Source organism: Ursus arctos, unplaced genomic scaffold (genome assembly GCF_023065955.2).
Source record: "Ursus arctos isolate Adak ecotype North America unplaced genomic scaffold, UrsArc2.0 scaffold_11, whole genome shotgun sequence".
Lineage (NCBI taxonomy): Eukaryota > Metazoa > Chordata > Mammalia > Carnivora > Ursidae > Ursus > Ursus arctos.
In genome coordinates, this window is record NW_026622775.1 from 15275847 (window position 1) to 15301713 (window position 25867).

Below are 25867 nucleotides of genomic sequence, written 5' to 3' on the forward strand. Positions count from 1 at the left end.
ATGGAATCACTAAGACAGGAATAAAAGGCGGAGCGTAAGGACTATAGTCAGTGATGCTGGAACAGTGTTATATGGTGACAGATGGTGGCTACGCTTGTGGAGAGCACGGCGTAGAGAAACTGAATCACTATATTGTACACCTGAAACTAAAGTAACCTTGTATCGACCATAGCCAAGCAAAAACAATTTTTAAAAATTTTTTCTGCACACACACCCACACATAAATCAGGGGGGAGGAAATGTTTATTTCTCATTAATCTTTTGAATGCAACCACCGTAATTCTTCAGGCTTAGTTTAGTAGCAGACTTGATTAATAACACTTCCAGGAGCTCATCATTTTAAGGCTAAGGTTCCGATTAAGGAAATACAGGTATCATTTTAATATAAATGAAGTTTTTTAAAAAGGCTAAAAGCAGTCTGATCTTTTAAAAGAAAATCTAAATGACCCAGACTTTAGACTTTAGTAACGTGAGTACGTTTCAGTACTACAACAGACAAACAGAAAGAGCTTTACTGAACATCAGCAAGAAGCACTACTATCTTTCCTCTGCGACATGTATATGTTTTGGTCATTAGCATGCTAGTATGAATAAGGCAATGCGTCAGGCACGGGCATACAAAAATGTGCAGCTAGATGCGAAGGAAGGTCGTGGTGGCGGTGGCAGGCATGGCCCAGGATCTTGCTCCAGCTGGTGCCTCAGTCGTCCTCTCCTCCACAGAGCAGCAAGAGGGCTTTCTTATAGTCCCCAGACGTATCACCCTGAAACCCGAATGTACTCCGTTAACCTCCATGAGTCACAGAAGCCGCAGAAAATAGAAAACTAAATGTCTGGCAACAAGTTTTATTCATGTGACTCTTCTCCCAAGTGGATAATCTCTGTGTATGTGACTTTCACATCAGGAATGTTATACAAGGAGTTTCCTACCAAGTAACATATGTTTAGCTTTCCAATTTTACCCCTTAAAAGCACAGCTCTGAGACAATGAAGTCTGTTCTTCCCTCTGGTGATGCAGAGAAGGAAGCTTTTACAATGACATTCGAATCAAGCTTTCTCAACCTTTAAGTTACTATCACATGCTATGTGTCTGGCTAAGGGAGGCAATCCTGGGACTGTGTGGCTGTGACGTTTCTGCTTCAAAGACAGAGGGACAGGATATGCTTTACCTCTGCTTATCTCACACACAGATATGTATGATAAATTAATGTTTCAAGCAAAGAGTGCACTCAAGAACTCTCTGGTCCCCTTCAACTCAGCCACACCACACACACAAAGTTCAAAGCCTGCTTAGCGGCATCGTGCTTTGCATATGGCCCACTTTCCCTTTCATCAAAAGAAAGAAAGAAAAAAGAAGGAGGGGAAGGGAGGGGAGGAGAGGAAAAGGAAGGGAATGGAGAGGGCAAGGGAAGGAAGAAGGAAAGAAAGAAAGTCAAAAGGCCTTAAGCCAAATGTAAATAGAGGCCATAGTCTCCCTTGCTTTTAAAAAGATAAAAATGATAGTAATACATAAACTCTTTACTTATTTCTGATATGACCAGGTTGGTTCTTTCCTGAACCATGAACTAATACCAGAGACAAGGTGATAACAGAAAACAAAGAAAGACCGAGGTGAAAGGAAGGAGGAACTAATGACAGCTGGAACTGATAAAAGAAAGAACAAACACATTATCTTCAGGGGCGGGCTGGGTTTGATGAGTCATCTGTCACCACTACTAAATAATGTTCCTAAGCTCACCAGAGCCCTTCTTTCACTTGGAAGCCATCATCTGTACTTCAGGAAACATTATAAGCCAAGCTTTATAAGTCATGGCTCTAATCACGCCACTAAAATTTGAAACTTTACACAACAAGTGGGTTCTCCCATCTGTGTCTTACAGGCTGTCTGTTGCTCTGCTCTGGATTTCTGAACATAATTTAAAGAAAGGTTCTACTACCTTGATCATGGAATAAAGAGAGGTGGCAAAATTCTTCCTGAACTCCTTCCTAATGTTAAACAAATCAATCTCGCTCCTGGACACCACAACTCTGATGAGGGTATGATCATCCGTCCCCGCTCCCTGTAGAAAGAAAAAGAGGGAGGCACATTGTTTCAAAATGTCAAACACAGCATCAAACCCCCAGAGCACGGATGAATAGATAAAGCAGAATAATTTGGTAGAATTGAATTGCATGTTTTGAGGAGAATAAAAAAAACCCAAAGTCTATCATTTAAATCATAATAATATACAGGGGAAGATAGCTAGAAAAATAAATTAATTAGATGGAAGATTCAAGGTATGCCCTTACCTTCATAGCATAGTAGAGGGTTTCTGCAAGGTAGGCGGGTATACTTCGAATAGATTTCACTAGGAAAATTAATAATATGATGGTCAGAGGCTACGCTGATAGGACAAGAATTAGTAATTAAAAATCAAGTCGCTTCATGCTTATTGTTCTACTTATTTACAAGCATAAAAGTAACCTCGGCTAAAAACCTGCTCATTTGCAGGCTGATCAGATCTCCTTATTCACCAAGTATTTTCTCAGAAACTGGGTTGGAATTTCCTTAAAGTTCCGAGTTCTGCAGAGAAAGGCGCATAGGACAGGGTGTGTGAGGTTTTCCACACCCCTCGGTTCTGAGCACCTTTCTGCTCTCACAGTTCGGGCAGCCTGGGCTGTTACAGCACAACCTTCTTCACCCTCTGGAGATGATACAAACATCCTGAAGTCTTCGATGCAACACATTCAAGCAAATAACACAAGGTACCGACTCCATCTAATCTCTGGCCAATCTTGGGCTGTGTAACCTTACCCTAGGTATTCTCTCCAGATTCTTTACTATCATGATTCACAGAGAGCAGCATGAAACTCACCCAATTCAGTAGAGACACCTGGATAAACTGATAACAGAAAAGAGTATCTCGCCCGAACGTGTACGGATCTACGCCGTGTTCGGGCTGCTCAGACCTCAGTCAGCTCAGCTCCAGAAACTACCCATATAAAAATTCCTTAATATACAGAAAGAACAATCCATGAATGGGGGTGCGGAGTTATTCTCTCTCTTCCGGTGCTTAAACAAAACTCAAGCAGTAACTAAAAATGCCATTATTTTAAGTGTATTCTAATTATGAAGGGGCTGTCTGAAAGTTGTCTATTAAAGTTCATTAATTGTGGAGGTCAGATCAAAGGCTACTGTTAGTGCCGGTTCATGCACATCTTTAGCTTTTTCTCCAGAAGGCAGCACAAAAACTCAGAGCTCAATGCCAAATACTCAGAACAAACAGCAGACAAGATTCACTCCAATCCCATATAGAAGCTAGGGTCCCTGGGAACTCACAGACTAGACTCCCCCTGGATTTGGAGAGTATTTAATACCACCATAAACTGCACAACCTCAGTTCTCCGATTTTTCCAGATCATTCTGAATATTGAACCAAATTAAATTTCCAAAGTAATCTGAAAACGACCATCATCATATCTTCCATCGTACAAAAGACACTCTTTCTAAAAAAAAAAAAAAAAGATACTCTTTCTACTTCAGATGCCAATTTCTCAGTCTGCCTCAAAGCTGTGAGGGGTATTCAAAAGGATATTAAAATTCCACCCAGTATCAGAAATAGTATTTACAAGCTTCTGAGATAATACCCACATTTCAGATTCATAATAAAATAATATTTTAATACAGCTTCAAAATGATTTTTATAAACAGTTGTTTTAGTATTTCCATAGGATTGGATGAACTAACCAGCTAATCATGTATTTCCAACATCAAAACAGACTTTGAATCGGAAATTTGGGAGTTTGCATCACTCAAATATCGTAATAGGCTCTTCTTTTCATAAAGCAAGAAGCGGTTATTTTCAGATACAGCTTCAACTGAGTAAAATACTTTAGCTCTTCACACCATAAATATTACATACATTGTACAACTACCTACCCACTGCGAGGAGTAGTTGCTCCAAATTACCAGAAGTCTCTCGGTCAATGGTTTCCTCAATTTGAAATCCTGATATAGTCATGTATTTATCAAACACTATAAAAAAGGAAAATGATTTCTCAATCACGTAAGGATCATTCTGTACAAAAAGAAGGTATTTACTCTAACCAGGTTTTGTCCACTGACCACAAATCTCCCCTTTTGCCTTGCTGACAGAACCCGGACTTTGTTGCAGACCTTCAGTATACCAAGTCCTCAACAACGATTATCAATGTTCTTTGTTCACTGATTGCAGCCTCTACTACTAGTTATAACCAATGAGACCCAAAGGCAAATCTGCTGGAGAGGATTCTGGGAAATCTTTCCTTATCAAGAGTGATAACAGATATGATTACTTTATTCCTTTCTTTTCTTCTTGATGTTAATGTTGATAAGTTTGAGCTAACAGTAGCCATCCTGTAACAATCAGGTACAGAGCATGAGAAAGAACCCCAAAACGCCAAGGGCAGTGGAGCAGAAAAAAGAGAAAGAGCCCACCCAGGTCCTGCCTAAGGAGCTGAGGAATCCCACCTACAGAAAAGCCAGTTTTGAAAGCCCCATTAGGATAGGGTTTCCTGTCCCTTGAACTCATTTCCACCTGATACCCCAAGAACTGATGAATACCCGGAGATGAGACCACGGCACTACTATTTAGGAGGAAACACCTGAAGTGAGCCATAGCTCAGTGATAGTGTCTATGAGAGTAACAATCTAGCGGCCTAGCTCCCTCATCACCCTGATAGCCAAGGGGGGACTAAGGATCTCTGGTTCTGTAAAAACTACAATAGCAGCAAAGAGAATGATGAGATTTCTCAAGGTTACCAACAGGAGGAAATGCAAAAACCGACTCCCTCAGTAAGTGTCTGTTATTTGCCATACAGCCTCTTGTACTTGCACAATTAACCAAAGTACCTGTGTACATACACATTCTTTTCACTCACCTCTTCTCAAATGAGACACGCTTCGTGTCCCAAAGATGATGATAAACTTTTCTTCATCTGTCCCCCATTTCAGTTCTCCAGCCTGAAACAAAGCCTGTGAAAATTGTAACCTCAATTAGTAAACCGTTTCTCCATCTCATTTCCAGGTTCCGACTGACACCGGTGTTTCACTCTCTGTACACTAATTTGCCTGATTCATCATCTTACACTTTTCAATTCTGTTCCCTAAACTCAGTGAGGTGACTTTGGAGCGACGCTGGAGCTTGCCGCCAAACTGTGCCACAGAAGATTAATGAGTCAAAGCAATAAATCACAGTAATGGGGCAAGATTAAATGTTCCCAAAATGTCTACAGTACTTCCAGGCTTTGGGGAGGCATGGTGTGGTTGGTGGAAATTTCTGATTGCCTCACTGTTGACTCATCCACTTATAGACTGGAAAAGAATTTAACTAGGAGCCAAACTACATTTTCTGTTTTGTTTACTCGGCAGCTGTTCAGCAACACATGATAAAAAATAAACACCATATTTTCTCTTTTCAACTGCAGTTTAATCAAAACTAGCTACAAAGAGTTTTCACATTTCTAAAAGATCACAACTAATTTTTAAAAGGTTGTGGGTATAGCACAATGCCTGGCATACAGTAGGCAACTAATATATACTTGCTGAAAAGTTTGAGTGTCCATATTTACTTTTTTTACATGGAAAATATATGCTTTTTAGAGTTCATATAATTGCTGAAAAAATAAAATTGTATACAAACACCAGCATTAAACCTGAGTCCACTTATTGAGATGTGGATAATTTATTAAAACCCAATGAATCAACCTTTAACATGTCCACGCTACCCATTTAAAGGTAAGTGCACCTATTAAACCAAGACAAATGCAACTTGCTGAGCCTGCTGGTGCCTTCATGCTCACAAGGGGCAAACCAAATAAGACAGAAGGTGATGTGATCACAGCACAGACTTGGATGTAGAAATGTCGATAATCGTGTGATTAAGAATGTAGATTTTAGTGATGTATATCTATTTTTTGTTGTTATTTCTGTTTTGAAAAATGTGTCACATCTTTACACTCAGTTTTGAAATTAATTTAACGATAAAAATAAATAATATCAATCCCGGTTATGTGAGCAAGTTCTTCAAAACTGAAAAGAGAGTTACAATGAAAGGCATGCAAGTATCTCAACTTTAGAATTATATCATGGTATATAGACCTGTCTTAAAATAACTTTTTAAATTTAATAACAAAAATAACACGTGTTCACTGAGATATTTTGTACAAGAGATAAAACATAAATAAGAAAAAAATTACCATGAATGCCAATATCCCAAAGATACTGGTTATTACCTCTGGTATGTTTTCTACACATAGATAAGATACACACACACACTAACACCTAAACGAGAGAGAGGGTGCATCCCCTACAAAACTGCAAGCACTGCTGAATCACTCCTTTCTTAACAACTACTCCATAATTCTAGAACTTTTCTCCAGTCAGTATAGCAGTTAAGCCTGTTATTGGAAATAATGAGTGAACCGGCTATTTTAAACTATACTCTCTTCATTTTCTTGACAGAATTATGTTTGAGATCAATATCTATTCTAAAACTACAAAGTAAATCATATGCAATATCATCTTCATGCGGAACAATATTTAAAAGTTTTGTTTTGTCTCGTTTTAACGTAAGAGTGTCTTCTTCTAAATGAGGATGCCAAATACCCACAGAGCAGCTCTGGATGAGGGACCCTCACGCCTCCTCACCCTCCCCCCTTCCCTCAGAGGGGGCTTTACAGTTTAGCCTGGTTTGATAACCTCTGGTTCAGTGCAAAGTACAGAGGTTTTGGAGTCAAGAAGATCTGGGCCTGATCCTTATCTGTGAGATCTTGGATGAGTTACTTAATCTCTCTTTTCTTTTTTTAGATTTTATTTATTTATTTATTTGACAGAGAGAGACAGCCAGCGCGAGAGGGAACACAAGCAGGGGGAGTGGGAGAGGAAGAAGCAGGCTCCCAGCAGAGCAGGGAGCCCAACGTGGGGCTCGATCCCAGAACGCCAGGATCACGCCCTGAGCCAAACGCAGACACTTAACGACTGAGCCACCCAGGCGCCCCAGTTACTTAATCTCTTGAGTCTCACTGTCTTCACCTAGAGTAGGAATAACATTTCTACAGAGACTATGAAACTTATATGATGAATGCATCAAACAGTGTCAGGTAATCAATAGCAGGTACTCAGTAAATATTGATTCTCTTCTCCTTCCCCTTTGTTCTCCCGTCCTTCCCCTACAAGTTCAGGTTTCTCTCCAAGATCAGGAAACGAGGATTTGGAGGGGGAGGTGGTAAAATCAGTTTAACACCTTAAAAATGTAAGAAAGTAAAAAAAAAAAAAAAAAAACTATAAATAAATAAATAAATATGTAAGACAGTAAAGTGGATTATTTACAAAATGTTGAATTCCCAGGTGAATGACTCACTGTGGCTTATCAAATCCCTGAAATAAAAGGAATCCTCTTAGTGCCAGGTATCAGTAGAGAAAAAAATTCAAAAGCTTATAAAAGGACCCTTTGTCTCAGTTTACTCTCAATTAAGAAATCTTAAATTCCCATTAGTGATTACAGTCCAGCGCCCTTGCTGCAAGAAAAATGGGTGTGTTCTTGTTCATAACACCAAAAGGAGAGTTATTTTTAACAAGCTGAATTCATTAATAATAATACATTTTTAAAAGATTTATTCATTTATTTAAGAGATAAAGAGAGAATGCACAGGCACGTGAGGGTGGGGGTGGGGGGAAGGGCAGGCGGAGAGGGAGATGGATGGAGACAAGCAGACTCCCCACTGAACACGGAGCCCCAGGCCCTGAGGTGGCCCATCTCAGGACCCTGAGATCAAGACCTGAGCAGAAATCAAGAGTTGGACACCTAACCAACTGAGCCACCCAGGTGCCCCAATAATACATTTTAAAGAATTAAAGACTAGGGACGCCTGGGTGGCTCAGGAGGTTAAGCATCTGCCTTAGGCTCATGTCATCCCTCATCAGACCCCTTGCTTGGCAGGGAGCCTGCTTCTCCCTCTGCCTGCTGTTCCTCCTGTTTCTGTTCTCTCTCTCTCTCTGACAAATAAACAAATAAAATCTTCAAAAAAAAAAAAAAAAAAGAATCAAAGACTAAGAGCCAGTGTAGCATGTTCTATGTGGTTCCTGATCTCTGAAAGGGTAAAGAAAACCTGAATTCTATTCTAGAGATATTTTAAAATAACTTCATAGGACAGTTTTCAGATGCATAAAGTTTCCCCTCCCGTGAATGGTCATATGCTCCCTACAGCAGGTAAGTGACACCTATACAACCCTGGTACTCAAAGTGTGGTCCCAGGACCCCAGAGGCATCACCTGAGAGCCTGTCAGAAATACAGAATCCCAGGCTCCACCCAGACCTACCGAGTCAGAATCTGCAGTTCAAGGAGATACCCGGGGGATTCACATGCACTTAAAAGTCCGAGAAGCACTGTTATACACTGAGTGCTCTGAGGAGAGAAATCAGTGAAAATGAGGAGAAAATGCACTGTTTCCACTCCCCAGCCTCACACAGCAGCAATGCGCTCATTGTATCACCAGTTGTGCTGGGAAATCAGCCCACTGCCCACTAATGTAGGCCTCACTGCAGTCATCTGAGACTACTAGAGGTGGCTTCTTCCACTGTGACCACCAAAAAGCATCTAAAACGCCTACTTTTGAGAGTCCAGAGTGTGAGAATCACAGTTTCCTACAAAGCCCACAAATAATTAATGCCTGGAAAGCAAGAAGGTCATCTCCAACAGTTGGGAGTATAGGTTGGAAGGGCAAATCTAGCACTTTCTTCTCAAGGAGAAAAATGTCTTCCTTCAAGAAGGTAGAGTTAAGCTGGATCTGTGCTTCCAATCTACATTTAATAAACCTTTTATATATAAAGGCAATGGGGGAGAAGAACTAGCAGGTAAGAACACAGACAGTTGTCTACCTGAAAGAGAAAAGGCTTGAGGGTTAGACAGGCCCAGGTACAAACCCTAGCTCCACTACCAGTCAGTGGGGACCATGGGTTGGATTCTCAAATCCCTGAGCCTCAGTTTCCTTAACTATAAAAGAGAAAGTATTCCCCTGTTCTTCAGAGTTATACACTAATCCATTCACCAGTTATACACGAGTACCTACTGTATGCAAGATCAGAGGATACAAACTGAATGGAGAGCTCACAGTGCCCTGGGCAGGCAGTCAAGTATATAGACAGCTTCAATGTAAGGCAGCTGGACTGCCCCTGTGAGGGGCACCTGACACCCGTGGGGCAGCCAGACAGTGCTACGTGAAAAGTAATTAACCTGAGGACTGACTCCTGAAGAGAAGTAGTCGGTGAATGGGTGGAGGAAGGGGCAGGTGGAGATGGAGCAAGAGAGGCTGGAGGCATAAGAAAGCAAGGGACAGATAACAAGGAGGCTTATAAATCACATTTAGGGGCTTGAACTTTATTCTGAGATAATGGGGTCCACTGAAGTTTTAAGGTTTTATTTAGGGACAGGACACAAGAGGTTTGCATTTTATGGAGGATAGTGAGTGAGGGAAGCATCAAATACTGCGTAGACAGTCCTCAGTACATGTCTGTTCACTTTCTTTCTGTCTCCATTCTGAAACCATTATAAAATCTACCCACCCCAAAGAATACTAATCCCCTCTCTTTTCTATTAGCAAATTCAGATTACACATCCAATGGTTGTTTCTTAGAGAGCAGTCAATTGGAGGAGTGAATATGGCTCTTCCTTTTTCTATGGTGTATGACTAACAATCAGAATTATCTATTACTTGGGGTGCCCGGGTGGCTCAGTCAGTTAAGTCTGCCTTCAGCTCAGGTTGTGATCCTGGGGTCCTGGGATCCAGTCCTGCATCAGGCTCTCTGCTTCTCCCTCTGCTTCTGCCTACCTTTCTCTCTCTCTTTCTCTCATGAATAAATAAATAAAATCTGTTTTTAAATTATTAAAAAATAAAAAGAACTGTATATTACTTGAAACATGTGACCAGAGAGACAGGGCTTTGGTATGGGATTCTATGAACCCAAATAATTCCTTCATTACCAATTTCCAGCTTTGAAGCCTCATGTTTCAAATTTCCTAATATTTATTTCCCACATTTGACTACTTATGTTTTTAAGTTTTTTAAACATATTTTAATCCCAGTGTAGTTAACATACAGTGTTGTATTAATTGCAGGTGTACAATATAGTGATTCAACAATTCTACACATTAATCAGTGCTCATCATGGTAAGTGTGCTCTTTAATCCCCATCACCTATTTCACCCACTCCCCTGCCCACCTTCCCTCTGGTAACCATCAGTTTGTTCTCTACAGTTAACATTTGATTACTTATTAACCATAGTGAGACTATACCAGGATTTAAAAGCCACTTAAGTATAGAATTACATCTGGGAGTCACTAAAAAGCAGCTGATAAGAGAACAATCCTATTTAGAATTCTATCAAAAGAAAGGTGGAGGAATTCCCAAATACTATAGTCACTTATAATCTACTATCTATTAAAACACCATTTATCACTAATACCTCATTCTTTTTTCTTTATCCTCTCCTGCCAACACACCTACTGCCTCACTGGCAGTGGAATCAATAGTATCTGTGTTTTTAGGCAAAAATTATCTATTTTGTGAATTTCCATAATCACCAAAAAAAAAAAAATCTAGGTAAAATTCACTATTTATATGTAACTCGTTTTATTTCATTTCCCTTTTGGGACAAAATATTTAGTTGGCCAGATTAAAATGAAAAAAATATACTTACACGAGTCTTATGATTTGTAAAGGGCCCATAAATAAGATTATTTTTAGATGCTATCACAATACATGATTTTAGCACGGGTTTTTTTTTTCATTCATATGTCACAGTAAAGTCACCACATATCACATCTCACCTGAGCGTCTTGTTCAACTTGTGCTTCATCAATTCTACCATCAGGGTCTCTATTAGCCTGTAAGAGATAACGTCACATTATTGAATTACATGAGCATTTTTATTCAAAAGGAAAATTGGTTCCACCTGACGGTTGTGCACATAAAGCTATTTCTCTTAGGAATAATATGATATTAAGATAGCAATTCTACAATATTTCACATCATCACATAGCACTGTCCAAAACCAATCTGACCCTCTTGATTTTAAATCCTATGAATGAAAGAGAATAGTGATATCTAAAAAAACAAAGAAAAAACAAAAACAAACAAACAAACAAAAACCAAAAAAAACCCATAAGTTAGCTAGCTATTAAGAGTTTAGGTCAGATATTCTGAAACACAAACACAGGCAACATACAACCACAATGAAGCAAGTACGAGAAATGATTAAAGAATTTTAAACGACCTTGGTTAACTAGATTCAGACCAGTCCAGCTTCAGATTTTTTAATCAAACTCTAAGTAGTCTCCACCCAATACCTGAAGGAGAACCACCAACATCCTCTGGTAGTACCCTGATGTATCCCCCACCACGTCATCTTCCAGGCTTGAGCCATATTCTGCAACAAAATAATTTCATACTTATTTATAGCTTCTTTCAACTCAAAAAAGATATCCTGCCCCATTAATCAAATAGAAGAGAAATAAAGGAAGAAATGTTTGATTAGTATAAATGTTCCCTACTCCATCTCTGTGTGCTCTAAAGACTAAAGGCAAATGCTTAAATGAGTGACTGGTAGAAAACAAATTAAAGTCTCCCAAACGCACTCAATTCAAGCCTAGGTCCAGACTCAGCCATTTAGAAACACTCTCAACCAATGCAGTTGTTAACTCTGTAGACGTGTGATGGTGCAGAAAAGCCTCTAACATACAAGTGATCATAATTTTAAACTCTGTAATGCTTTCTTTCAAATGTTTTACATGATTAGTTTCCAAAGGTCCTCTAAAATTTAGAGTTTTTCTTTCTTTAGGCATGGCCATTCTTTCCCCTAATAAGATGGTTTTTTTTCCTCTGCAGCAAAGAAAGTTAACTCTGAGAAAGAGCAGTGATGTTTTAAAATATGCCCCTTCCCACCTCCATTTCCAGTTATTCCACGTAATGCCACAGGAAAGGGGAGAACTGGTATCTACGAAAGTCTACACGCCTTCTTCACTAACTCTCAAACAGCTGCTATTGAAGGCAGCTCTAACACATTTAAATATTTAATAATTATTTGAAAGCAGACAAACTTTAAAAGCCTGACACTTGTTTTAAAAAGTCTAGAAGAGCTCCGTCTTTATTTCAACCAGTTACCCAAATACAAAATGCTGAAGGAACCTTCTGTTCCTTTGTGTACTACAAAACCTACTATGATTAACGATCAAATCCTTTCAAATAGTTCCCCTCTCTCTGATCTATCCCCCTCACACCTCCCACCAACCTATGGCCACCTAGGTTGGGCCGTAACTGCCTGGCTTGCCTCCCCACACATATAGTTATCTAATCAGCCTCTTGATTCAAATCTCCTTCCTCCTTCAACTGCTCCTTCAATACTCCATTGCCCATTCAGGAACTGAGACCACCTCTGAATCAAGCGCAAACCTCTCAGCCAGTCACGTAAAACCATCGACAACACAGCCTGCATTTACTCCATTTATCTCCTAGACGAGACATACACATACCCTCCACATATACTTTCTCACTCCAGTCCCCATGACATTGCAGACAGGGACAAACACACCAAAAAGGTTTTCTTCACCTACCCGAAACCTACCTGTCTTGAAACCTTGTCTGACTGCACCACAGAGCCTCTCCTAACATCAAAAGCCTTGTGACCTCTCTGCTCTAAATGAACACTTACTATCCTTTAACAGCTGCAGTCAGTTCCTAAATCATGTCACCCCTAAAGAGACTGCAAGCTCTTTGAGGACGGGAGCTATGTTATGTGCACCTTTGGTGTCATTCGTGACAGCCAGTGCACCACCAGACACACAGCTAGTGCGGAGTACGTGACAGCACCCCATTTGTCATCCAGGCTCACTCACAAACGTCAACATGCTCAGAGACAGAGAGAGATCTTTGAATCTTATATCAAATAAAACCCCAAGGTGATCTTCTGCAGTTAAGTTACGTGTACCCCCTCTGCCTTAGTGGCTGGGACCTACCCAACCATAAAAGAGGAACTGGAAGGGAAGATCCAGCACTTCAGAAAGTTAATTACTTAAATTTCACACTGTTCTGACTTGCGGAGTTACAATGTCATTTCTGAGAAGAATAACCTAATGCCAAGACGGGGACCCATTTCCCAGCTGCAGGCGCTCAGCTTGTTGGTCCGCTGACTGAGCGGACGGTCTCGACAGTCTGCTCCTCCTCAGTCCGGTAGGGGAAAGAGGCTGGGACAGAAAATGTGATGAGGAAAGAACACGCTACCTTCAGTTTTTATTTCATTTTCTTGGTTCCATTCACAGAATATACTTCAGACTGACATAATAGATTTCTTTTCACAAAAAAAGTAAGGCACACCAAAGAGAAAAATTAAAATGCGGAGTATTCAAGCACTGCCATTAACTAAAACCACACACGTTTACTCAAACATTTTCATCAACCCTGGTTTGCACAAGGTTTCTTTTCCCAAATTCCAAAAGGGCCTTTTAGATAACTCTTAGCTTCTACTAACATGAAATTGATTTTTTTTTTTCCCCAGGAAGAAAAACCACCTACATCTTGAAGTTCATGGAAAAGAAAAACAACCTGTATGTCTCTACACTAGTTGCAAATTCTACTTAAAAGTAAATTCCCATCTTCATCGGAAGGAAGCTTCTCTTAAGTACCAAAATAGATATAGGTCTAGTAAAAAGCAGTCTTTTCCTTACTGAAGGAGAAAACGAGCTTGAATTGTTGCTTATTCATTCGCTCACCGTTCATTCAGCAATCACGTACGGCCTGCCTCCTGCGACTATGGAGAGCTGCACTCACTTTAGAAAAGTGAAAAAGTGACAGTGGAGAAGAAGGGGAAATAAAGTTGCAAACACTGACCTTCTTCATAAACTTGCTTTATGGCTCTCAGTTCTTCAGGTGTCCTTGAAGCAATAATTTCCGTCAGTACTTTTTCATCTGTCCCAGCTCCCTGTTTGGAAATTAATTTTTAATAGAGAACAGATGTCAATAAGATTAAAGAGTTATTTTCCTAGAATAGATATTACCCAAATTGCATAACTATACAAATATATAAATTATCCAACTTAATATTCACTTCTTTGATACAATTCCTATTAGTTACAGAATTTTAAAATTTCCAATTTTCTCTCCAAAGACAATTTTATTCTGTTTTGTCTAATGAAAAACGTGTATTGCATGTATGTGGTATATGACACATAATACATTATATAAATTTTTAATTTTATCAGTTTCATTCTAAACAGTTTAAAAGTAAAACATGTTAACTGAAACATGAAATCAAAAAGACTGTAAGAGTGAAAGTGAAAACTTTACATAAATTTACATGGAGGAGCACTAAAACTTAAACAATCATATCTCAAAACATAAAGCCCCTGCCCTCAAAATAAGTTCTCTATGGAATTCCCAATTCTGTACCAAAGGAAATTATAAATGTAGCATTGCTTAGTTATTAGGAACTGGATCAGTACAAAGGAACTGAAACATGCTTTCTGGATTTTTGGAAAGTACAGTTGACCTTTGAACAAAATGGGAGTTAGGGGCAATGACCACCTCCCAAGTCGAAAATCTATATCTAATTTTTGACTCTCCAAAAACTTAACTACTAAAAGCCTACTACTGTTCACCAGAAGCCTTACTGACAACATAAACAGTCGATTAACACATATTGATATGTTATATGTATACATACTGTATCCTTACGATAAAGTAAGAAAGAGAAAAGAAACGTTATTCAGAAAATCGTAAGGAAGAGAAAATACAGTAACTATACTGTATCGTAAAATATCAGTATATGCACAGTTCAAACCTGTGTCGTTCAAAGGTTAACAGTAATTTTAGTTGGTTTTCTTTTTTCTGATGATAAAAGTCTATCTACACTGGTAAATTAGAAGATACAAGCAATGATAGAGCTGAACTTAATTTTTAAAAATAGCATATTTAAGCCTTATCCTCTTTATACCCGTGTTTCTTTTTCAAAAATCAAGTGCTGAAAAACCTATGTTTATGCTCTGGCAGAATTTCAATTACTATTGACATTTCAGAAGTACTCCACAAAAAGGCCCTTTTTCAATAACCTGAGATTTTGTTTATCCCAAAAGAAGCACTGTAGGAAAATGAAAAGAATAAGCACAGGAAGGCTCCTCACTTGATAGACCTCTCCTCCTCTCACTCCATAAGTAAGAATCCCTGTGCTATATTACCTCCTTGCTAAATTTCATTTTGCCCATTCAAAATCTACCACTGCTTGTCCTACTTCCTGTCCCGTACGTCTAAACAAATGTTTCAATGTAGTCATATTTATACACTATTACAAATACCAGTCAAGGGAATATACATTTAGTTATTTGGTACAACGAAATTATGATAAGATTATCAGCTACTATTTTAGTATTATATATACTATTTTAGTATTTAGAAGTACAGGAAAGAAGGAAAAGGTAATAAAAAATCTTTCCTATCTGAAAATTCTCTCTGTACCATTATTTTTTTAACCTAAAACGATTGATATTATTATTTCATAATCAGGCAACTTTCTATTTTAAGATAAAATACTTAACCTGCAACATTTTTTTAACACATCTCAAAATTAGAAAACAGGTATGAAGATAAAATATAAAGAGCTACAAAAAATATTAAAATTTTAAATAGCCACTATTACCAAGTTAACTAAACAAAAAGATTAAATGACACACTTGTAATTTTCTCCCTCCTTTTCTTCTTATTGCCTCCTACACAATTTTGTCCTCCAAGTGACCCTCACAGAAATAATTCAAAAAATTTTAAGTGTAATTACCAACACAAAATAACAGCATTCATGACAGGAATGTTCCTTTCACTAATTCTTTTACCTTAAGAGCATGCTTCAGTTCATAGGCATCGTAAATCCGAGAAGGTTTCATCAGAGCCACGATTAATTTTTCAAATTTTCCAGTCAGTTCTGATTTCAGGTCATCCAGAAGGTCCTAAATTACAGAAAATACAAATTTGTTAACCAGGCAGAAATTTGAAGGAGATTCTTCTTAAATATAAAGTATAGCCCTTTGCACTAATGAATTATTTATGTTGTCATCTCCAAGTAGAAAAAAGGCATGTGAGTTAAAATCCCAGTTTTAAATAATGTACTTTTGACATCTGACCTAAAGCTTAAGCTAAAACAAAGCCACTTATGTGTCAAGGTATTTGTTTTTAAGAAATATTTTTCTGAACTTCAACAGTTAAAAAATAAATAAAAGTAGGTTTTAGGTTTTTTGTTTTTTGTTTTTTAAGATTTTATTTATTTATTTGACAGAGAGAGAGACAGCCAGCGCGAGAGGGAACACAAGCAGGGGGAGTGGGAGAGGAAGAAGCAGGCTCATAGCAGAGGAGCCTGATGTGGGGCTCGATCCCATAACGCCGGGATCATGCCCTGAGCCGAAGGCAGTCGCTTAACCGCTGTGCCACCCAGGCGCCCCAAGTTTTAGTTTAAAAATACTGTTCTGAGAAATATGTGTATCTTTAAAAACAATTTTCCAAAAATAAAATCATAAACGCATTTTTACAAATGACAAAATCTGGCCTAGCATACCTAAACAAAACAATTTTTCTCTCAATATCTATTAATATTCTAAACCATAATGAATTATGTTTATAATTATGCTCCTGACTACCGAGAGACAGCTGCTACTATGGAGAAATTGTGTATATAATTATGAAAAGAAAAGCAGTATTCCTTATCCATTTCAGTTTCAGCACATAGGAAAACAGAAATTATGTTCAGAATACTCCTTTTGTTTGCTTTGCATTTGTTTCTTAAACGATGAATACAAATTTTCAAAATAACAAAATTATGTTTGTTTTCATATACACAGCAGCAATTCATTTACGTAACAAATCTAATTTTTACTTTGAACTGTTAATCAAATAAGAGTATTTAAATCAATGAACTAAAATCACGTTTATTAAAATACCACTCCACAAGGAACCAAGACTGTGACTATGTCACAATAAAATAGACTATCATACAGGTTCGCATCTAGAAAATAACTAACAACCCTGAGCAGGAAGCAGGCAAGGAGAGAGGCAGCTATCACCATGGGACCTTTTGGCACTTCTGTACCATCAAGCAAGGAAAACCAATTATGGGGATAAGTTGGGTGAGCACTATAAACCAACAGCTGATAATTAAGAAACTTAAAAAGAAAAAAGGAATGGTAAAGTCAGAATAATAGAATAAATAATGTTTACAAAGGAATATTCATAGAGTTCAACCTAGATTTAAACCATATCGGGGCTCTCACATTCTAATTTAGGATGAAGTGCAGTCTTACCCTGCCAAATAGAGTTTTAAAAGCCACGGCGATCTCCTGGCGCTGAGCATTACTTCGGGATGTCAACAGAGTCAAGATGCTCTCCTCATCAGTGCCTGCAATTTATGTTTGAAGAATTACATCTTGGCTCCCACATGCCCACTGTCTCAATAACCTTTGGGACCAGCTCCCCAGTCACTTCGATTCCTTACCTCATAAAATAGGCTTCATTAAATCATTTATTAAACCATAAAATGTACAACGTAAAACATGTTATACTTTCAATATAAACTATCCCCTATTTCTGATGTATTGTGAAGTAGGTAGAAAAATAATCCTGATTTTTTAAAAATCTAATGCCCCTAGTTTTTCTTGCAACAGACAGATAGTTACTCAGACAATGGATATTCACAAGACATACATCGAGTGTTATAGGAGACTAAGAGAGGAGAAAGATACAAACCCTGGTTTCAAGTTGCAATTTAGGGTAAAAAATACAAAACCACACAAACTTGAGCTAAGGCAGAATGTTAGAAGTGCCTCAGGAGAGGTCAGGGTGTTGAATGGGGGTTTCAGAGGACGTTCTCTTAGCTGATAAGTGGAAGGAGTTTTGGGAAAAGCTTCATGGAGAAGGTGACAGCCAAAAGACTCATGAAGGATGGAAGGGTTTTATCAGGCAACGGTACAGGGAAGGAGGACAGGCTTTTAAAATGAGGGGAAAGCTCAGCAGTAGGAAAATACAGGGTTTTCACGAAGAGTAGATTACCCAGCATGGTTGCGTCAGAGAACACTCGGTCATGTGAGCTGAGTCCGACAGTGTGGGCCGCGATACAAAGTGCATGGCCAGAAAGCTAACGCTAACCCTGCTGCAACAGGAAATCTCACAAGATGTCAGAATGGAAAGAAGGGGTCAGGGCCAAGTTTGAGGAAGGTGGATCCCCACGCATGGACACTAGCACAGAAGGAGCCTGAGGACAGAGGATCGGCTGTGCGTAGAAATCCTCAAGATGAGAGGTTTATACATGGCTAGAAAGGAGACTGGGGAATGAGAAGAGAGTTGAACGCAAAAGACTGGCAGAACTAGACAGCTGATGAGGCAAAGAGGACAAAGACCTGCTGAGCTGATCACTCCACTCCCAGGAATGTCTGCTTATCTACCCGGTCAGCTGACTCCCAGGTAAAGCTGAAAAGCTAAAGAACAAAGAGGCCGAATTTAACTTCCTGTTCAGTTTGAGAGATTCAATATTAGGGATCACACTATTTTGTTACCTTCATGTATCCTCTCTCTATATACATTTCAGATTAAAATATTCTAAAATTAATCTTACTGTAAATCAGCGACCTTTTGTTTGGAAAAATAAATGTCATGGTTTTTTGGGTTTTGTTGTTGTTTTTTTTTTAAGAACCAAAGGAAGGCTGAATTTACCCAGGCCTTTCATGGCCTTCCGAAGAGCTTCTGCATCAGCCCGCTCATCAAATCCAGGGAAGGCAGACACGGTGCCTTTAAGAACCTGAGACAGGAAACACAGTGATATTATTCATGGCATGACCAATACGACAAAGCAAAGAACAACAAAGCAAGCCATTGCTCTATATCATGTTCAGTCTTTAAATAAACTTACCATTTGATAATCCCATTTGAAATGGGAAGAGGACCACTTACAGTGGATTAACAGAACCATTTCAGTGCCTGAGCTATCCAGGTCCATCTGCAATACCATTAAAGGGAAGGTCTGGCTCCCAAAGCCTTCTTCCCTAGGGCATCGTCCCCAGTGTCCATGCCCCGGTGACACCCCCAGATTCACAGAGGGCACTTCCTTGCAGGATTCCTTCCATTCAAGTCTCTTGCCACTTTGATCGAGAAGCATGCTGAGTTGCATTGAAACTGGATGCCCTGCCCTTGGTACTCAACTCCAAGCGATATCCTCACTACATAACTTTTCATCTAGTCCTGTTTCTTTATATTTACTTAGGGATTTTAAGAACCTGGTAAAGCCTGAAAAGATATTTGGTAATTCATATGCCAAATCTTTGAATTTGGAACTTTATAAAAATATATTTGGAAGACATTCTTCATAAGGTTTCCTGTTATTCTTATTTTATCATACATGTAGTGCTTTTAATCATGAAAACAGTTTAAGGCTTCCCCCTCAAAATCTATAACATCATTAGTTCTTTAGAATCAGTGGGCTACATGAATACTGAGTTCTAAATTTTTATCTTATAATAAAAAGAGGATCCCAGCATTAATTTTTACTAATACTTTTGAAGTCCTTCAAAACTTCCACTAAGGCTCTATATAAAACTGAATGGGGCACCTGGGTGACTCAGTCAGTTGAGCGTCTGACTCTCGGTTTTGGCTCAGATCATGATCTCAGGGTCATGAGATGGAGCCCTAGCCCTAAGGCAGGCTCCACACTCAGCGAGGAGTCTGCTTGAGATTCTCTCTCCCCCTCTCACTCTGCTCCTCCCCCTGCCACATGCACACACACGCACTCTCTCTCACTAAAATAAACAAATAAATCTTTTTTAAAAAAATAAAACTGAGGAAAAAACAGCTATAGGGAGGAAGGGCTGAGAATATTTGTCTGGTTTATGATCATGTGTGTTTTATTATGAAGGCATGGAAGCACAGTCATCTACAAGGAAAAAATTTCTGGCAATTTCATATGGCTCAACATAATTAAAAGAAGCAGTAAGTTGAGAGAAAAACTGATAATTTGACAAAACAGTCCTCTAAAACTGACATGGATTGGGAAAGTCATATCTCTCAGGTCAAACTGTAGTTTCCCTGTGTTTAGTGGGGCCACTTCAAATTGATTATGAAGACACCATCAATATGTCATCATAAAAAATAAATACCACAGGTTCTCTCAGTGTGAGAACCTAGGACTGACACGACAGATAACTTAGCTCCCCTGTCTGTTTATTCATTCACTCAATAACCATTTTTTTGAATGCTTTCCACATGCCAAGTATTGTACTAATCACTAGGAAAAAGTGATGATCTCTAAAAGTCAAAAGAACATGACAGGCACGTCAATAATCAAGTGCAGTAGGGCATAGACACGCAGGTTTCATCAGGGCACATTATACACATAAAGGAGGGGCTGAGCTGGGAAGAGTGGAAAGAAAAGATATCAGAAAAACTTCCCCAAAAATGTCTTGAAAGTTGCCTGTGATTTTCCAAGGCAGGTTCAGGAAAGTAGAGAAGTACAGGAAGGTATAATCCTGCATGCATAAAAACATGAAAGAATGAAAACATCTGGTGCTTTGTACAAAGGATTAAGAGTTTGAACAGACTGTAACAAACAGCAAGTGTGCACAGAAAAGCAAACAGTGGTCATGGTGGGATGTGAGGAGGAGCTGGACAGCCATGCTAAGAAGTGCCGACTTCATCCTGTAGGCAAGGGGAAGTCACTAGAGGACGTTTCAGTAGCGAAGAACGATGTTGACTGTGCAATATTACTGGGGCAGCAGCGGAGACAATGGAATGGGCAAGAGTGGAGACAGGAAGATTTGTAAAAACAAGTAACACAGGAAGAAGACAGGACCTGATCGAAGTCAGGAGCAGTAGAAATGGAAAGGAAAAAACAGAGAACAGAACCAAGGCAGAAGGGAACCAATTAGGGTGATTCTTTTTTCAAATGGGGAATAGGATGACTGGTCTTACGTTTCTCCCCAGCAGGCATACTGGAAGAGAAGCAGGCTTTGTTAGTTACCAGAGCACATAGGTGGTAACTGGAGCGGTGTGAGGACGTTATCACAAAAGGCAATGTTAGCAGGGTGGCCAGGAGAGCCAGCAGAGAAGGGAAGGTCCCCTCCAATCAGAACGGCAGCTAAAGGGCGCCAGGGTGGCTCAGTCCATTAAGCGTTCAAATCTTGATCTCAGCTCAGGTCTCGATCTCAGGGTCATGAGTTCAAGCCCCTGTGTTGGGCCCCTAAGATTTGCTCAGTGTGGCAATGAGCCAAGCATGGTGTTCAGAACTTCACACGGATCATTTCATTCTATAGACAAAGAAGCACACTGGCTGAGTTAGGTTTGGAGAATCACCCAAGGGACCATCAAGCAAGTAGCAGAGCCAGCACCTGAAGACAGGCCAGGGGACTGCAGGCTACTAATCACCTCCCAAAAAGAAAGTCTCTGAAAAGGGTGATGGCATGGAGAAGCCAAAGGGGGGAAATGCTCCAGGAAGAAAGAAAAGGCAGTGTCCAATATCACAGAGAAGTCAAACAGGAGGTGAGAGTGAAAGGGTCCACTGGACTTGGTAAGGAGGAGGTCTTTGATGGTGGTAAAAGCCTGACTGGAGAACACCGAAAAAGTGAATTGTGAGGCAAAGCATCTCCATGAACTCCAATTTTACAAATGATGGGGTTTTTTTTAAACATGCTATTAAAAACTCACTTTAAAAAAAAATACCTTATCCAGTTTATAGGCTATGGAGTTGCTAGTAGATCAAGAGGTTAAGAACAGAGGAGACAAAACAGATTTGCCTTAAAAAGACATCTGACCACTGAGACTGAAGGAAATGAGGTGAAACATGGAAGGAAGAGGAGTATCCTCAGAATCTCAATAACGAACTATGAAGAAGAAGAAGTAACTTCTGATTGTATTTCTGAGAGCTATCTAGAAATTGGGAAACACGTGCTACATTCCACACGATCCGAGTCACTGTCAAAGTTAGCCAAAGCCACGTAGTGGTAGTAAGGGACCAGAAGTGAATCACAGACATGAGTCACAAGGGCAGAAACCTTGTTTGGACATCCTGTCTAAACCCTATCCCGGCCCACACAAAATTGTCTTCACTGGGCAAATGTGACTCTCCATGACTCACACAAGAGGGCTTCTCCTTTTTCCTGCAGTACCCACTAGCCTCAAGTTAAACATTTATACCTTACCCAGGTTAATTCCAACTGTGAGCAGGTACTGCTCCCTTCACCCAGTTCATCCTCAGTTACCACCAAGGCCTTCTCAAGGGCACTATTATATATTCTCAGACCATACATGGCCAAAACATATAATTCACTCTTTTAACTCTCACCTTCAAAATTATCCACCCTTCTAGCTCTATAATTTTGTTGGCTTTTTTTGTTCATTTATTCTAAATGAGAGAGTTCTTTACTGTCAAAGACTAGGTATGGCAAAATAAAATGAATACAATTAAACCAAAAAATAAGTGAAGGGTTGCTTTTCTAGACGGAATTTAAAGAAATAGGAAAACAACAACAGAAACAACAACTTCAGATTTAAAGATGAGAAAACATTCACCTGTCTGGAGCCTTTTAAACTGAAGCTTTCCTGAAAGCACAGAAGAGAACTAAACCCTTTTTAAATCCGTCTTCCAGTTTAACAAAATCAATACTTAATCAAACACCAGCCAGCGTTCCACATAATGCTAATTAGGAAGCCAGAAACCTTGAGGCAAACCACTACAGCTGAGCAACTGCTAAGTAGCCACACGGTGATTTTTAAGTATGGTTCTTCTGAGGCCCAGGTTTCACAAAAATCCTCTGGAGGCCACCCAGAAAGGTGGGGAACGGGGAAGTCCAATGACAGAACTCTGCCTTCACTCCCCAGTCACAGCAGGTCAGGTCTTATCTGATGTACACAGTACAGGCCTGTTAATATTTCCTGTGATAATGGGTCCCACTGATGAGCAAAGAAAAAAAAAATTAATAAAAGATCACTGTACCAAGAAAAATGAGCAAGGAAAGAGGGAAAAACCAGCATGACGTGATTATGATCGAAGTTGCAAGGTAAAAAAATAAATCAGAAAAAAAAAAAACCTAGAATCTCCAAGAGGACTGAAGGGTACAAACACAAACAATAGGGGGTCAGAAAAAATCCTCAAGCCCTAATTCTTACCCTTGCTCCAAACCTATCAAAAAAGGTGAAAGTCAAGTTCAAAGCCTTAAATTCAAATTGACTTTTGACCATTATCTTGACCCCTTTCTTAAAATCAAGTGTAAGGAGAAAAAGTATCACCGTAAATAATTTAAGTTATATGCACAAAGGTAGAAAAGAAGTTTCGATAACAAAATAAAGGTTTTGTCAATATGATCTAGGTTTTTGTTATGTCTTTAATGCTCCCATGACTATGACTCCCTGCCAGTCTAAGAATGCCTTCCCTTGGCAAATACCAAAAAATGGAAAGTTGAACTGTCCATGAATAATGGTGATGCCTGGGTTAAAGTGGGGAAATGCATTAGCCTCCAGTGAGTACACATTTGAGGTGGGGCATTGGGGCGGGGGGGGGGGGGGGGTGTTGTGTTTTACCTAATCGTTCAACTGGGCATTCTATGAACAGTACTTGAAAAGCTGTATCACTAACCAATTCATTCACTAATGCTTCAGGAAACAAACTTATCAATTTCTCATACTACAGAAGAGTGTGCACAGATTCACAACTTTACTTCCTTTTGTATCTAAACAAGGGGCAGAAATCTAATAAACATGGTTGGTCCTACACAAAAGTAGGAAATATCAGCCTCAAATCATGTTTAGTTGCAGGAAGAGAAATAATATATAAATAAATGAGCTACAGAGATGACAGAGGATTTAAAGACCACATATACCCCACTGCTTCCTAGAAAACACCTCCAAAGTGTTTCAGAAGGAACTCAAATTCAACAAACCCACCACGACCTCTATCTTTTCCCTCCACCTCAAACCTGTATTCCTTTCTCAAAGAAAAATACAAATCAACCACTCAGGCAAGCAAGCCGTTCATTTTGACCCTGACCAGACCCTTCACCATCACAGACCACCCCACTCATGCATCCCATCTGCCTACTCCTCTGACAGTCCCCTCCTATCTAAAGTCCCAGCCACTGCCTCGTTTGTCTTAAATACTTCACTGGGGTCATAGCAGCAGATTCCTAAGTGGTCTTCCAATATCCAGCTTCTCTCTCCTTCCCTCCCACCCTCCTGCACCACCATGCGGTCTCTGCAGCCCTCAGAAATGCAACATCACACTGGCACCAGGGTGATCTTGGTTAATGCCAATCTAACCATAGCACATCCCAACTTAAAGTTCTTTGATAGCTCTCCTTACCTACAAAATGGTTCATATTCTTTAGCTCTTTCTGGCATCCCTTTCCAAGCAGGGCTCCATCTCCCCACCTGACCGCATCTTCACTCCAGCAATACCATACGGCCTACAGCTCCAGGCCAGGCCAAACTCCTTTATACCTCTGAGCATTCACTCTTGCTGGTGTTGCCTCTACATATAATGCCTTTCCTCCTTGTCCCATCTGACCACTGCCAGGTAAGTGACCTCAATTTTCTCTTCTGTGAAATTGAAATAGTAATACTTATTTCCAAAACTGTATTGTGAGTACTAACTAATGCATAGAACAGACTTAGCAATGCGTCTGTTATACCAATAAATTTTTGTCCCATTTCCTTTTTCATTTCCCATGTCTAACAATACCTGGTGCATAGTGGGAACTCAAAAGCTTCATATATTCATGAATGCATGCAGGAATGGGAAGTAAAGAGAACAGTTAGGAACAGCTGTCCAAAGAAATGATACCAACCAGAATATGCATTCATTCCAGTAAATCAATTGCATACAGGTTTATATTATATAAACTATTAAACTGAAAGGATGAGCCCCCCCCCAAAAAAAAAACTAAAAAAAAACACATTTAAAACAAAGGTCTTAGGAGCACTAATTTTTGTAAAGATCAACGAATGTGTTTGTGAAGTTTTAGAATAGTATACAGGTTATATGAATACAATTTATTTCAGAAATTGATTATGTTAAAATATTATATTTCTACCATTTTAAATTTCTAAGTCACTAAAAGAAGAAAACCACAGATTGCCCAATTCTCACTAGTTCGCCACCTGTGTCCAAAAGGACCAGATCTAAGTAAGGGAATTAAGATTTGCTGAATGCCAATGAATTGCTCAGTGGCTTGCCAAGCAGTCAAGCAGTTTTGGATCTAGTTCTTTCTCAGCATCCAAAATGTAAACAAGAGTCAGAGGTATCAGGAACTGAGAGACACTAACCCAAAGCAGAACAGTAATCCTGATCTAAGATCCCAAGAGAGATCTCTAAAGAGAGACTGGGCCTTAAAATGAGTGGCATGAAAAGGATTATCACTATCTGGTCAACTCCTCTAGAATGATCCTCATATCAAATCTATTTATTTACATTGATCCTGATTGTTCTGCACAGGCACTTTGTAAATTATCACAGTACAATGATTTCAAATCAACCAAAAAAATTTCTAATCAAACATTGCACAATTTATGTGTGGGAGAGAGAAATCTGGTGTTCGTGAAGATTCCAGTGAAAAATTGTTGCCTGATTTTGCTTCATGACATTCCTGCTGCCTTAAAATATATTAACTCTATAAACAACATTATAAAGCTAAGTTCAGATTGCCCAAAATTATCTTTAAAAAAAATTTTTTTTTTAATTTATTTGAGAGAGAGGCAGAAACAGAGCATGAGGAGGGGGGAGGGGCAGAGGGAGAGGGAGCAGCAGATTCCCCACTGAGCTGGGAGCCCAATGAGGGCTCTATCCCAGG

At 39.4% G+C, this 25867-nt stretch overlaps 1 protein-coding gene across 1 annotated transcript in view; it reads right to left on the reverse strand.

Annotated features, from left to right (window-relative positions):
• Positions 1-225: 225 nt before the first annotated feature.
• ANXA5 (annexin A5) overlaps positions 226-25867 on the reverse strand; it is a 29427-nt gene continuing 3785 nt past the window's right edge. The window contains exons 3-13 of the mRNA XM_026499263.4: positions 18753-18837; positions 17348-17442; positions 15890-16003; positions 13899-13989; positions 11363-11442; positions 10844-10900; positions 4897-4990; positions 3917-4012; positions 2287-2345; positions 1935-2057; positions 226-761 (exon numbers count right to left, since the gene is read on the reverse strand). Coding sequence (XP_026355048.2) covers positions 699-761; positions 1935-2057; positions 2287-2345; positions 3917-4012; positions 4897-4990; positions 10844-10900; positions 11363-11442; positions 13899-13989; positions 15890-16003; positions 17348-17442; positions 18753-18837 — 957 coding nt within the window. The 3' untranslated portion in view covers positions 226-698. The remainder of the gene's footprint in view (positions 762-1934; positions 2058-2286; positions 2346-3916; positions 4013-4896; positions 4991-10843; positions 10901-11362; positions 11443-13898; positions 13990-15889; positions 16004-17347; positions 17443-18752; positions 18838-25867) is intronic.